General features: G+C 35.5%; 1 protein-coding gene across 1 annotated transcript in view; it reads left to right on the top strand.

Moving 5' to 3' along the window:
* The first annotated feature begins 226 nt into the window (after positions 1-226).
* The window catches only part of LOC143230095 (transmembrane protein 65-like), a 29,865-nt gene continuing 15,423 nt past the window's right edge, over positions 227-14,668 (top strand). Inside the window, exons 1-4 of the mRNA XM_076463139.1 lie at positions 227-514; positions 1,721-1,827; positions 4,255-4,309; positions 7,330-7,372. Coding sequence (XP_076319254.1) covers positions 229-514; positions 1,721-1,827; positions 4,255-4,309; positions 7,330-7,372 — 491 coding nt within the window. The 5' untranslated portion in view covers positions 227-228. The remainder of the gene's footprint in view (positions 515-1,720; positions 1,828-4,254; positions 4,310-7,329; positions 7,373-14,668) is intronic.

The raw sequence follows: 14,668 nt of genomic DNA, 5'->3' as shown, positions 1-14,668 counted from the left end.
CACTCATCTTTTTCAGGTTCTATCATACTTCACAAGCTCTCTGCTCTTAACACCTATAGTATTTGTAGACATATTATCTGAAAGAGCATTAACTGATGGTATTCGACTGAAGTGATAACTAAAACTAAATAATTTTAATATAGTACGATAAGTGTGTGTTTTGTTGTTTTAGAAGAATTGAAGTTAGATTTGAATGTTTATATACACACAGATGGCGCTTCAGAGAGTATGATAATGGCTGTAGTTATAAAGATGGTTTTAGGGAATTGCCAGTCTTTATTTTTTAAACGTAAAATTTCTTCGAGTGTTGTGGGAAAACTGTCTTCAAATGTACGTCGAAAACTTTCGACATCAGATGTGCATAGAGGATTGAGAAAATATCAAGGAAGACGTGAAATACCAGCGGTAGTTAATGTCAGTAATGTGAAAGATCTTATCTATTCCATGACTACTGCGGAACGACAAATTTTATTAGAGGAGCTTCAAACTTTTCAAAGAAAGTCACAAGAGAAAGGTAGAACCGTGTTTTGGGTGTTATTGTACTGTTAAAAGTACTGAACACGTAGAACAGTGTTTTTGGTATTATTGTTTTTAGCAGTACAAGTCCGCAGACATACCACTGTGCCATTGGTGACTGGGTATTATTTTACTGTTAAAACTACCAGTGAGGTAGAACAGTGTTTTGAGTATTATTATTATTATTGTATTATTAAAACTAACAAGTTTTCCTGTAATGTTTTCAAATGGCATTTTAGCTGAACTATATATAATATTTAAAGATGTAATACTTTATATTTAAGTTTATGATGTTTTGAAATGAACCTGGTTCATTAGTTATATATTAATACTGTTTAAATGTACTTGTTATCTTCTATAAATATTGACATAGTCCAGTAAAAACAAAAACAATATTCTTTGTTATGTATGTATCAGCATGAGAAAAGTTCAATGACCAGTTAATACAATACTGTTTTTTTTTTTTGCAATGGCCATAGAAGTAAAATAATTTTATTGTATCATATAAATGAAAACTTTGAGAGTAAGTTTTAAATATGTGGTTTTATATTTGCTTATATATATGTGTGTGTTTGATATGTCTTCAAAATGTGTAGTTTTTAATTTTTTTGTCCTATTTATAATGACTTCAGTTTTCAAAGTATTTAAAACAAATGCACCAATTAAGACGTAACTTAAATTCGTGGACAAATACTCTTCATTTATTAATAGAAGAGCTTAGTTTACTATTTTTATATTAAAATAACTTGATAAATTTTAATAATTAAAATCTGAAGTAGGACCTAACACAAAAATCACTGAACTAAATGGTCATTACAGAAAGTGTATAAGTAGAAGTGTAAACAAAACTTGGTACCTTTAGCTGTTTTACAGTGACAAAAAACTGAACCTTTACCTTTAGCTGTTTTTTACATTGAATATTTTAACAAAAGACAGTAAAGAAAAAAACATTGAATATTTTAACAAAACTTAGCTGTTTTGCAGTACCTTTATCTACCTTTAGCTGTTTTACAGTAAAGACAAAAAAACATTGAATATTTTAACAAAACTTGGTACCTTTAGCTGTTTTTACAGTAAAGACAAAAAAACATTGAATATTTTAACAAAACTTGGTACCTTTAGCTGATTTTACAGTAAAGACAAAAAAACATTGAATATTTTGGAATAGTTTTTATTAATGAATATCATATTTTTCATCAAAAAGAACAGAATTGTCCCCCAACTGTTCAACAACTTCGTGCTATTGGCATACACTATGCTCTTCCATTTGTTGGATTTGGATTTCTGGATAACTTTATAATGATTGTAGCAGTAAGTTGATTTTAGTTCTTCTTCATTTTAAATGACTGAAAATTTAAAAATTAACAGTAAGAATTTGTCAAAATACATTAAGGATAAATGAAATGTTAGAATGGGGTAAGGTTTGTGAGGGATAATAAATGGAAAACTCGTACTTGATAATCATGACATGGCTGGGTTAAATTTTTCTTTTTCTTCATTTTTACTAATGAACATTTAAACAATATTTCACATCTTGAACAGTTGATAGATGGAAACAAGATGACTGCATAAATTTTGAGCTGGTTAAGAAACAGTTTGGAGGTATAAAAAATTACAAGGCTCCTGGGCTAGATAGTATTTCTCCAATGGTTTTGAAGGAGGTTAAAGATTAGATATGTGAGACACTTACTACTATTTTTTTTCAGTTTTTGAATAGTGGGCAGGTACCAGGGGATTAAATATTAACTAATTCAATTCACCATTTCAAGGGAGGTGATAAAAATTGTCCCTGTAATGGTAGACGTATTATTGGTCTTACATCAGTTGAGGGAACAGTTTTCAAAAGTCTGTTGGATAGTAAACATAGTTTCACAGTGAGGAAATATCTTGCCAGACAAACCTTTGACATTCTTTAAAAGGTTATTGGCTGTGTAGATGAGGGTACGGGTGTAGATTGGATACATCTGTCTTTTCAGAAAGCATTTAACACCTGCCACATGAGTGGCTTGTAAAAATATATCTATTGATGTGGGAGATAAGTTAGTGAATTGGATAAAAGAGTGGCTAGATGGAAGAAAGCAAAGGGTTGTTACAAATGAAGTTCAGCCAAATTTGTTTAATGTTACAAGTGGGGTACTTTAGGGATCAGTTTCAGAACCTTTGATTTTTTTATTTACATCAGTGATGTAGATGGAAGAATGGTCATAACATTTCTTAAAGATATTTAGGTATTAGGTGTTGATGGATGTGAAGAGGATGCTACTGATTTACAAAAGGGTTTAGATCATGGGTAGACATTTAATTATAATAAATGCAAGATAATGCATTTGAGTCATAATTTGAATTTTAAATACAATTTAAATAGAAATGACTAACAATGTCATGAAATAAAGATATCTTGGTGTAATAGTCAATCAGTCTCTTAAGTCATCTGAGCAGTGTGATGTTAGTGGTAGGGAAAATAGGATTTTAGGTTGTATGTACAGAAATCTTGAATACAAGTTGAGGTGATAATTTCATTTTACAGGACACTTGTTAGGCTACATTTGAAGTATTGTGTTCAGTCTTGGGCTCCATTTCTTAAAAAAGACAAACTGTTGTAAAGGGTTGAAAGGAGGGTTACTAAAATGATGCCTTGTATAAAAGGGTTGTCATATGAGAGAGGTGAAGGTCTTCATTTTAGAAGAGTTAAGGGATTTGATTGAGGTGTTTAAGATTGCTAAGGAATTGACAGTGATCTTTTCTTATACTTGGTGATTAGAGTAAGACTCGGGGACACAAGTATATGTTTTGGCAGGGTTGAGTCATCTTCAGCTAAGATGGTTTTATTTTTCTAATGGGGTGGTTGGCCAATGTAACAAGTTTTCTTCAGATGTTGTGGAGGTAGTAAATTTAAGTGAGTTTAAGAGAAAGCATTATAACAATATAATGATAAGGGCTGGCTTTGAGGTTTGTTTTGTTTTATTATAGAGAATGAGACAGTTTAGGTGGGATCAATAGGCCTCTTGTTGTCCCTAAACAGTTTGTTAAATAATTGAAGAAGTGTTAAAAGAAATTACTGAAAATGATTCCTCTCTATCATTGGAGCAGAGAGACTAAGACAAAGTATTTGTGATTTGGATATTTTAGATCTACAGTGTCTATTGTGTACAAAACAAATCATCACAGTGCATGTAATCCATCTATACTTGTAAAAATTGAAGCCTTAAAGAAGAGCTGGACCATTAATCAATTAATGAGTTACATTCAGCTGATCGAATATTCCCACATGAGGGTAAGACAGGTGGGTTAAGTTAAAGTGGTAATAACCTCTGGAACACTGGTTTCAATTAATAAATTAGTTTGTCAGTCAGAACATTAATTTAATCAATCATAAATTAAAAATGTATCTTGAAATGGCTACTTGTCAATAAAAGTGTTAATACCCTTACCAGCTATTCTGAGATACATTTTTATTTTGAATGGGTTTCTCCTTACCAAGAATTTTGAATTAAGATCAAAAATAAGAAATCCTAATGGCAAATGTTTTGATTACTTGTATGTATGGAAACAAACTAGCTTAAACTGCTAATTTCATATAGTTCATCCTTTCTGTGATATTGATTTACTTGTAAGTTTGATTATGTGACACTAAACAGTATAGTAGGTACTCATGGATAACCAAACTAATTGATCAGGTCTCTTTGGAATTAATAAGAAGCTTTATCAAATGTTAAGCATTATACTTTTGTTTTCCAGGGAGATTACATTGATACAACAATAGGCCTGACTTTAGGAATATCTACAATGGCAGGTAACTAAAATAATATTCAAAATTAGTCTTAAGAGTGAAACTTCTTGTAGTTGCAAAACAAATTAGTGAAGTAATTTATTAAATCTTATTTTTATTAATAAATGTGATCTCTATATTTTTTAACCAAATTTATTTACATTTTTATATTTTTCATATAAGATGTTAAAAAATGGGACTCTGAAAGAATTTTTTACTGTAAACAAAGTGTAACAAAATTTCTATAAATTGATAAATTATATTTGAAAAATGTAAGAAACCTTTTCAGTTGTCAGGTTTTATAGTCTGTGATAATTTCACTTAAAATCACCACTGCACCTATTGGTTGTATTCAAAGTTTTAAATAATTCTCCAGGTTTTATAGTCTGTGATAATTTCACTTAAAATCACCACTGTACCTATTGGTTGTATTCAAAGTTTTAAATAATTCTCCAGGTTTTTATAGTTTGTGATTATTTCACTTAAAACCACCACTGTACCTATTGGTTGTATTCAAAGTTTTAAATAATTCTCCTTTTGTTTTTCATCAAATCACATGCAGACTGATTCAGTTACTTTATATAACAGCTGACAAAACAAGTTCTTTTTCTATACTCTGTTATTGCAATACAATCTTTGGCAATTTCATTTTAAAAATTGCCATAATACTCTTTTTATGGCTAAACTCAGAAGCATGCAGTCTAGATCTATTTGACTTAATATCTCATTAACTTACTGGAACTAAATTTTGTTTCTGTATTTATAACACGTGACATAGGTCTGGAACTTTCCACACACTGAGAGATATTATAATACAACAGCACTAGAGAAAAACTAAATGTTGTAGTGACATCATGCAATAATGCAAAAAGATCCAATTCACGACAGTCAAAGTACGTAACATATCATTGGCAGAGTTACATAAGGAAAATTGTGATAAACTATCCTTTCTAAAAATAACTAAATCCAACACTCATGGTAAACTTAAAACTATCAAAATCATAATACATTAAACTTAAACAGTGGTGTGTGTATGCATGCACGCACTCCACTCCTAAGGCCAATGAACATAAAGAAACAATATGCATTTTGCATTGTTAGACAACCACGTATTTGAGTAGAGCTTTCAAAGACGAAAATAAGAAAAGTGAAAATTAAAATAAAAAACGTTTTTAGCATTTAATAGGGAAAATATGAACACTATGACATTAGCCTAAATAATAGCTGGTCAAAAGTTTAAAACCATACTAAAATGAAGCGTTAATAGGTAAACATGTAACAAAATGTTGTCATTTGTGTTCAAGTATTAGTGTTGTTAACATTTACCACTGACATCTCCTGTGTTGTATTGGGTAAAAACATGACAAAGGCTAAAAAATTGACAGAGTTTTAACATGGCAGAATTTTCAAGCTGCAAAAGCAAGGTTTCTCTTAACGTGCCATCGCTGGTAAGATTGGGCGTAGTAAAACTGCTGTTGCAAATTTCTTAAAAGACCCTGAGGGATACGGAACGAGAATTTCAAGTGGTCGGCCTGAGAAAATTTCACCAGCGTTGAGCAGGAGGATTCGACGGATTGTCCGGCAAAACACCATCTGGTCGTAGAACTAGATTAAGATCATTACAGACGCAGAATGCAGCTCAAGAATAATAGGACGGCATCTTGAGAAAAGGCTTTAAAACCGTGAACGCCTTCAAAGGTCACGCTCCTTCCACACCACACGAAACTTTGCTGAGAAGCACCAAACATGGGATGTAGAAAAATGGACGAAGGTTTTATTTTCTGACGAGAAAAAAAATTAACCTGGATGGTCCAGATGGCTTCCACCGTTACTGGCACGATAAGGATATCCCACCGGAGACATTTTCTACGCGACATAGTGGGGGAGGTTCCATCATGATCTGGGGTGCTTTTTCCTTCCATGGAACAATGGAGCTTCAGGTTATACAGGGCGCCAAACAGCAGCTGGCTACATTGGCATGTTGGAGAGAGCATTCTTATTGACAGAAGGCTCTCTCTTTTGTGGAAATGACTGGATCTTTTAGCAGGACAATGCTGCAATCCACAATGCCCACAGGACTTTTTCGTGGTGAATAACGTGATTCTTTTGGACCATCCAGCGTGTTTGCCCGAACTGAACCCCATTAAAAATGTTTGGGGTTTGATGGTAAGGGAAGTATAAATGGACGTCAATTCCAAACAGTGCACGATCTCCATGAAGCAATCTTCACCACTTGGAATAACATTCCATCTAGCCTTCTGCAAAAGTTTAGATCGACTGTGTCAAAGCGAATGTTTGAAGTTATTAGCAATGGCGGTCGTGCGAATTACTACTGAGACCTCTCGTTGGGCATTTTCTACCCTGTTTAGAACTTCTTTTTGATATGATCTAAAATTTTGACTAGCTAGTATTTAGGCTAATTTCATAGTGTTCACATTTTCCCTATTAAATACTAAAAAGTATATTTTTATTTTCCCTTTTCTTATTTTCATCTTTCTAAGCTCTACTCAAATAAATGGTTGAGTCTAACAATGCAAAATGCATATTTCTTCTTTGTGTGTGTGTGTGTGTGAGATTTGGTATTGCAACTTTGAGAAATTCATGTTGAAAAATTAGTTATTTCCAAATAAATAAGGCAAAGAAAAACCTGTAAAAGTCTATATTTTCTGGCTAATATTTTAGCTTATTTTTCTTAAAAATAGTCTGGTAAGCTTTAAAATTTATGTTTGATAAATTCAATTGTGATACAAAAATTGTTTTAAAGTTGTTGTAAAAATGTATAAAATTCTTCCTTAATATTACTTTTATCACTGATTATTACTATTAATTAATAAGATTAATTTTGTTTGTAAAAAGGTAAAGTTCTTTTTAAAACTGTAATATTTTAAATAAGATTTTATGTGCAGTTGTAGTTATATTTGAACATTTTTCTTCAAACTGTAAGTGTGTATACATGATAGAAGAGGATATTGATAACATCCTGATTATTCTGTATAAAATGTTTTTATTTGTTTGTTAAAATGTTTTTTTTATAACCATTGCAGCTGCAGGCCTAGGTAACACACTTTCCGATATAGCAGGCATTGGGTAAGCTTGTAATATATTTGTAGCTTTATAAGTAACTGTAGTCAAAATGAATTTCTTTGAATTATTGTATACAGAACTATAATGTTCTTTTTCACCAAGGTTTTCCTGTTATGGTTACTGAATTCATTCTAATTGTGTCATTTCTTCATGAAAACAATATATACATATGCACATGCACACAGAATAGGCTATCAAAAGTATAAGTACTACAAGTAAATACCAATTCCTAGTTATTAAAACTGAGCATATTTTTATATGTAATAAATAAGGGAGATTTAGAAGTCATTAAGAATGAGTTAGGCCTAAGAGTAGTACCGTAGTTCATTAAATATAACGTTCTTATAGCTTCTACATATAGAAATGAAAACTTATTTTGAGTTTAGTCTAATTTTGACTATGTTCCTATTGTTCACAGTGCTGTGTTCTATTAAAAACTGTTGAATGTCATGTTTTTTAGTACAGACAGATGGACAGACAACCATCTGTTACCACTATTATCTCAATGTAGCTTGTTTGGATTGAAGACAAACATACTGAAGAATGACAGAGGTGTTCCAGAATAGAAGAATCAAATTCTTCCTAATGAAAACTGTTATAAATTTGTCTTGTTTGAAAAATGACTAGTTCTCATTACATTTTCAATGAAACCTGTATATTCATGGTTCCCAGAGACTTACAAAAGTGGGTAACGTCTTTTCTGGAAATCATTAGAAAAATTCATTACACAGAGTAGAACAAGGAAACCTGTAGGAGGTTCATGTGATATAGTGCTGCTTTTAAAATGCAGGTGGAAAAAAGTTAACATTAGTAAACAAATGTAATACAGGTTAATTCTGGTACATATACCATGTCAATGTGGCTGTTGGTCTGTCTACATCAGTACCTTTCTTTATCATTAATTATTATGGAATAAGAAAGCTGTTCTAATTGATTACCTAACTATTAACTAGGTTCTTGTATAAATTGGGTGTAATGATTATTGGCAAGGCTTCATTTTGTATTCTTTACTATTGATTGTGGAGGGTGATTTTGCTACAGACTAAAACTAATATTCTGTAGCAAGTTAATATCGAGAGATAGGCTATTTCTTATATGGTACTTCCCCACAATAGCTTTTCTTAAGATGTGCTATTCTCTATATGCAGAATTTTCATCTACCATTAGCTTTGATGCTCCAACCTACCCTCACATGATTACACATGGTATAGCTGAGCTGTAACATGCAAATAAACATGTGACACATTCTTCTAACACAGCTGACTCCATCTAGGTGTAGTAACATTATCATCACTTCATCATTTGGCATTCTAGTGTACAGTTGTATTTTTTTCTTTCATATCCATTATCTCATAAAGACAACAAACTACACACGTTGTTCCTTGCTCTGCAGGCTTTTTGGTGGTTATGTTCCAAGTTTGATACTTTTCTTCTGGATGCATTTGCAACTCATCCTAGTTTGAAGCTTCCAGTTCCACACCCTTTGGCTGTAAAAGCAACTCATCCCAGTTTGACACTTCCAGTTTGTGGGTCTTCAGTTCCACACCCTTTGGCTGTAAAAACAACTCATTCCACTTTGACATTTCCAGTTTGTGGGTCTCCAGTTCCACATCCTTTGGCTGTAAAAACAACTCATTCCACTTTGACATTTCCAGTTTGTGGGTCTCCAGTTCCACATCCTTTGGCTGTAAAAGCAACTCATCCCAGTTTGACACTTCCAGTTTGTGGGTCTTCAGTTCCACATCCTTTGGCTGTAAAAGCAACTCATCCCAGTTTGACACTTCCAGTTTGTGGGTCTTCAGTTCCACATCCTTTGGCTGTGAAAGCAACTCATCCCAGTTTGAAGCTTCCAGTTTGTGGGTCTTCAGTTCTACATCTTTTGGCTGTAAAAGTCAACTTTTACCTTTATGCCTATCCTTCTGTTCATCTTCTTCCTTCTCTCCCTGATCCAAACCACTGTGTGCCAGGTCCTTTTTGTTACCCCATTCTGACCTGCTCAGATGAAGTTTCTGATCTGGATCATCCTGCAGCCATCTTCTTTATTATCTCTTCTTGTGCTGTTCCCTTCTCCAACAACCTTAATCGTCTGTATGTTATCCTGTTGTGGCAACACACTAGCTTTACTTATGATGTTTGTCTGGTTCCTTGCAAAGCGATCTGAATTTTCTTTATGAGTAACCTCCATTCTGTCCATTCTTCCTTCTTAAATGTTTATCACAAGAAAATGGCAAAATTTCCACCATTGGTCTCTGCATGATAGTTTATTGCCCTCCCAATGTACTGTTCCCCAATTTTCAGAATGTTTTACCTGGCTATTTAATAATGGTTTGTCATTATTCACCATTGTAAGTTACATTATGGCTTTATCCAATACTTTTCATTTTTTAAAGTTTCTGCTGCTATTTTACTCTTCTATCTTGTTTTGTGCCTTTTGCCTCTTTTATTCACTTCTTTCAACATCTCTTCCTGATTGAAAACTCAGTCTGGTTCTCCATTTGAATCTTGAACCACTTTTCCTTAAAGACCTCTTTTTTTACTCCTTTTTGCATGTGAGCCTTATCCATCAGATATCTTCACTCTCAGCTTCTCCCTTGTCTTTATATTATCCATTATCTGGATTGTAGTTTTCCCAAAGATGCTTACTGCATGTGGAGGGTACATCATCTTCACCCTTATTTCTCTTCTGACCATTTATCACTTGTATTCCCACTCCAATTCAAATTGTGTTTGTCAAATATGTGCTCTACATTGTTATATCGACCACACTGTTTCTTTTTGTGGTTTCTGTTTCAAACCTCTTTATCCTAAGAAATTCCTCTTCTACCCAATAGCTCTCTCCAGTGACCCTTATATGCTGGATGTAGCATCTTACTTGACTGGCTTGTGCATACTAATCTAAGGATTTTCAATTCATTTTCCAGGTCTCTTCAAACCAAGTCCACCAACTTCCTCTCTCCCTTATTTTTATAGACCACTACTTACATCATTTGGCCATCTCCTCTTCCTCTGGCTATTAATTTCTGTTTTGAAGCAATTCTCAACATTTGACTGTGAATGGGTAGTTTTTTATTTCCTACCATTAGAGTGATCCTTTTCTCATTTCTGAATTGTACTTTATGGCTTTTATCAGTCTTTAACTCTCACTGTCAAGGGGGTGTTCTACAAGGCCACTTGAGATTCCCTTGTGGTGTCTTGCTCCTTTAAGCTGTGACCAAACCAGGTTGTACTTACTTATGAACTATCGAAAGTAAGTGATGTAAGTATTGTGTCCCTCCCTTCTAATAAGAACTTTATGGTTAACCACTGCACTGTTTTCCATTGTTTCATTCCACTAAATTCTTGACAATGTCTGCCCCCTCTACCACTGGTACATGGGAGTCCTCATTTACCAGTTCCTAACTCCTGAAATGGAGGACCATGGAGACTTTCTCCACAGTTGATCTAAACATCCACCCACATGTTTGCCATGGGTGGTTACCTCTGAAGGGGAGGAGAGAATCCTGGTGGTTGAGGGGTCCAACCCTAACACTACTTTTGCGTTGAATTTCTGTAGATGAGTAGCCTTGGGGTAGACCCCCCTAGGGTCAGTTGGCTGGTTTACTTGGGTAGGGTCAACCAAGTATCAGCATTGAATGTTCTCCACAGGTGTTGTGAACATTGTATCTGATGCTGGTGTTTGAGTATAGTGTTCATGAAATCCTGGCATTTGCTGCAGTGCCCTTGTTTGACATTGTATTTCGTTCCTCAAAGGGCTCCATGGTGGGTGGGGTCAGTGGGCACCAAAAATTCTTTTTCTTTGCATGAATCCTCCAAATAAAAACTTAAATAAAATAGTGAAGGATCAGTTCATAGGTAAATGACCACATCTTGAAGATTCTGAGCAACAATCTTCAACATCTGTAATATCTGTACCTAATTTTCTTGTACTACATTTGCCTTCAAACAAACTTCAGGGCAAACATCTCCCTTTTTCATGCAGAAGGGACTAGAAGGACTTGCTGGCTTTCCAAAGTGAGTAAAAAAGCTTCGATCTGGTGACATTGGTGGACATCTCAACACAGTGAACTCCTCTTGCATTCAGAGGCAATTGGAGATATAGCCTTTGAGGTTCTGCCCCATGCTACTTTGAATTTGTCATGAGGAAATATTGTTGAGAAGGACCTGAAGAACATTTCCAAGTCAGAGACTCCTGCAGGTTTCTCCACACAAGGAATTTCTGCAGTGAGGCATATCTCCACTCGCAAAGTTGGAATTATGATGCTGACCAATGTCCTTATTTTAACATTTACATCACTGCATCTACCTGCCACCATCAAGGCAAGTTATCTTTATTGCAAGGTACAACCATGCATTTCAAACCCTCCCAGATGTTTCCAGTGTCAGCAGTTCGGTCACTCAAAAACATTGTTGTGGTTCCTTGATGTGTGCTCCTTGCAGTGGTAAGGACTATGATGCCTATGATTGTGAAACACCCTCATTGTGTCCATTGCAATGGCTCTCACCCATCCTAATTTCATTCTTGCCCTAAGTGGTTGGAAGAAAAAGAGGTGCAGCATTTGAAAATGATTCAAAACATTACTTACCCTGAGGCTCGAAAGTTGCTGTCCACCACTTCATCTCATAAATATACTACTGCACTTCATTCCACTACTACAGTAGGAGTGCATATGGATCTCTCTGTGTTTCTGAAAGAATCATTCTCAAACCACATGAAAGGTCTTTTGACCTACATGCTTAAAAAAGTTGATGAATCGACATCAACACCCATCTCTGTCCCTAACATTCATTCCACTAAACCCCAAGGTTTACTACCTTTGGTTCTGGGTATGGGCATTTCCTCGGGTACATCTTCTCCCACCCCAAGATGCAAAACAATCGTTCATTCACATCCTCAGTTCCTGGAATCTTCTTCCAATGACAAAGACCTCCATTGAAGTTAACATAACTCTCTCAAATAAAGAAAAAAGACATGGTCAAAAACAGAAGGACTCTCCACCCAATTTGCCTACACATCAATAAAAATGACCACTTTGATCCAATGGAACTGTTGAGGTTTATATTCTAATCAGGATAACATCAAAGCACTGATTGCTTCCTACCATCCTGTGTGTTTTTCCTTACAGGAAATATTTCTGAAACCTCCCAATACAGTCATCTTTCAGCAGTTTTCTTTGTACAGAAATGACAGGTTCTATGATAAACCAGTGCATGTAGGGGTGGCACTGGTGGCTGGTCAGCATGTGCTTATCCTGTGTTTGCCACTTGACACACCCTTGGAGGCTGTAACCATCTATGTTTCCTTGGGTCATACCATCACAGTTTTTTCTCTCTACATGTTGACTGTAGAGACCTATGATCAATCAGCCTTTGATACTCTCATTGAACAGTTGCCATCTCCATTTTTAATCCTCAGGGATTTTAATGGGCATCATCCCCTCTGGGGAAGTGCTGATATTGATGGGAGGGGACGCTCTCTGATCACAACCCTTATCTTTTCATTACTGGTTCTTCCACTTATTTTCATACACCTAGTCAGTTCTTTACTGCTATTGATCTCTCAACTTGCTCCCCTTCACTATTCTCCCAGTTTTCATGGAGGGTTGACAATAATCCATGAAGCAGTGATCATTTTCTATATAATTATGAGAGAGACTGGCCGTGGTCGATACCACCTGACTTGCTTTCCCTGATTGAAGATGATTTGAGCAAACTGGCCCTGTTTCACGCTCTCACAGAACTTGATCCTGCCATCGTCTGTAAGCTATCAATAGATGACTGTGTGGCAGCAGTGACTGACTATTATACAGGCGACTGCTCAATGTATTCCTGAAACCTCGACACATTTTCCATGATGTCATCATCCGTGGTGAAATCCTGCCAGCCACATGGCATAGAAGACTCAAAAATGGGTCAGAGATATTTTTCATAGGTATCTCACACTTTCGACCTCTTTCCAGCAGGATCGTGCACATGCTCAGCAGGTAAGACATCAAAGCCAGAAGGAATCTTGGATTAAGTTCACAACCAGCATATCTTCTACCACCAGTTTCAAAGTCATATGAGACAAGAGTCAAAAGGTCAGTGGGCAATATAATTTTTTCCTCCTCTCAAACTTGCCCTCTGATGGCGAGGAAGTAACTGATATCTGGAGCATTGCCAGTACTCTAGGTGAAAGCTTTTGCTGGGTATCTAGCACTTTTGCTTCATTCTCCATGTTCTTAGCCATCAAGACTTTGGCAGAGCATCACTCTTTCCTTTGAAGCTGATTGTTTCTATGACTATAATAGCCCCTTTACACTAGTGGAACTCAAACTGCTTCTTCATTGGTCGGATCTGATGACATTCACCACGAGATGCTGTGCCATCTATCTCCTGCTTCTCTTGCTATTTTTCTGATTATTTTTAACTGGATATGGCAGGAGAATGTTTTTCCTGGCACCAGGCTATTGTCCTACCTTTCTCTAAGCCTGGGAAGGATCCCAAGATTCCTTCAAACTGCTGTTCAGTTTCTTTGATGAGCTGTCTCTGTAAGACCTTAGAGAGGATGGGTTAATGCTCAGATAGTTCAGTTTCTCGAACCAAACAACCTCCTCTTGCCTACCCAGTGTGGGTTCTGACAACAGTGCTCCACCATGGACCACCTGATTCAATCGAAGTAGCTTTTCTCAAATGACATCTTGTATCAATATTCTTTGATCTTGAGAAGGCTTATGATACTACATGGAGATACAACATTTTGCAAGACTTCCACTTATATGGGTTATTTGGTCATTTGCCCAATTTTATTAAAACTTTTTTAATGGACAGGTGATTTTAAGTTTGTGTGGGTTTGACACTTTCCCATTCTTTTTTATAGGAACTTGGAGTCCCTCACAGCTATGTTTTGAGTGAAACACTTTTCAGTATAAAGATTAATGCCATCACTGAACAACTCCCTCTTACCTTTACAAACAGGCTGTATGTCAACAACTTTTGCATCTCATGTCAGTTATTGAACATGAGGTATATTTAGCAGCAACTACAGACCTGCCCTCAATCAATTCACTGAAGTGGACCACAGCAAATGGTTTTAACTTCTCTCTCGCTAAAACTAGTTGCATGCACTTTTGCTGCCAAAAAGGTATTCACCCCCCAATCTCAAACTTTGTATTGGTGAAGTTGTGCTACCCAAGGTCACTGAGACAAAGTTCTTGGGGTTATCTTTGACTATAAGCTGAGCTTTATACCATACATCAAGCAGCTATGAGTCAAATTGACTGAACATCCTCTGCATCCTCTCTTCCACCACTTGGAGAGGGG

The sequence above is a fragment of the Tachypleus tridentatus genome, chromosome 10 (genome assembly GCF_004210375.1).
Source record: "Tachypleus tridentatus isolate NWPU-2018 chromosome 10, ASM421037v1, whole genome shotgun sequence".
NCBI lineage: Eukaryota > Metazoa > Arthropoda > Merostomata > Xiphosura > Limulidae > Tachypleus > Tachypleus tridentatus.
The sequence above is the reverse complement of the archived record's forward strand: the minus strand, read 5'-3'. Positions and strand labels throughout refer to the sequence as shown.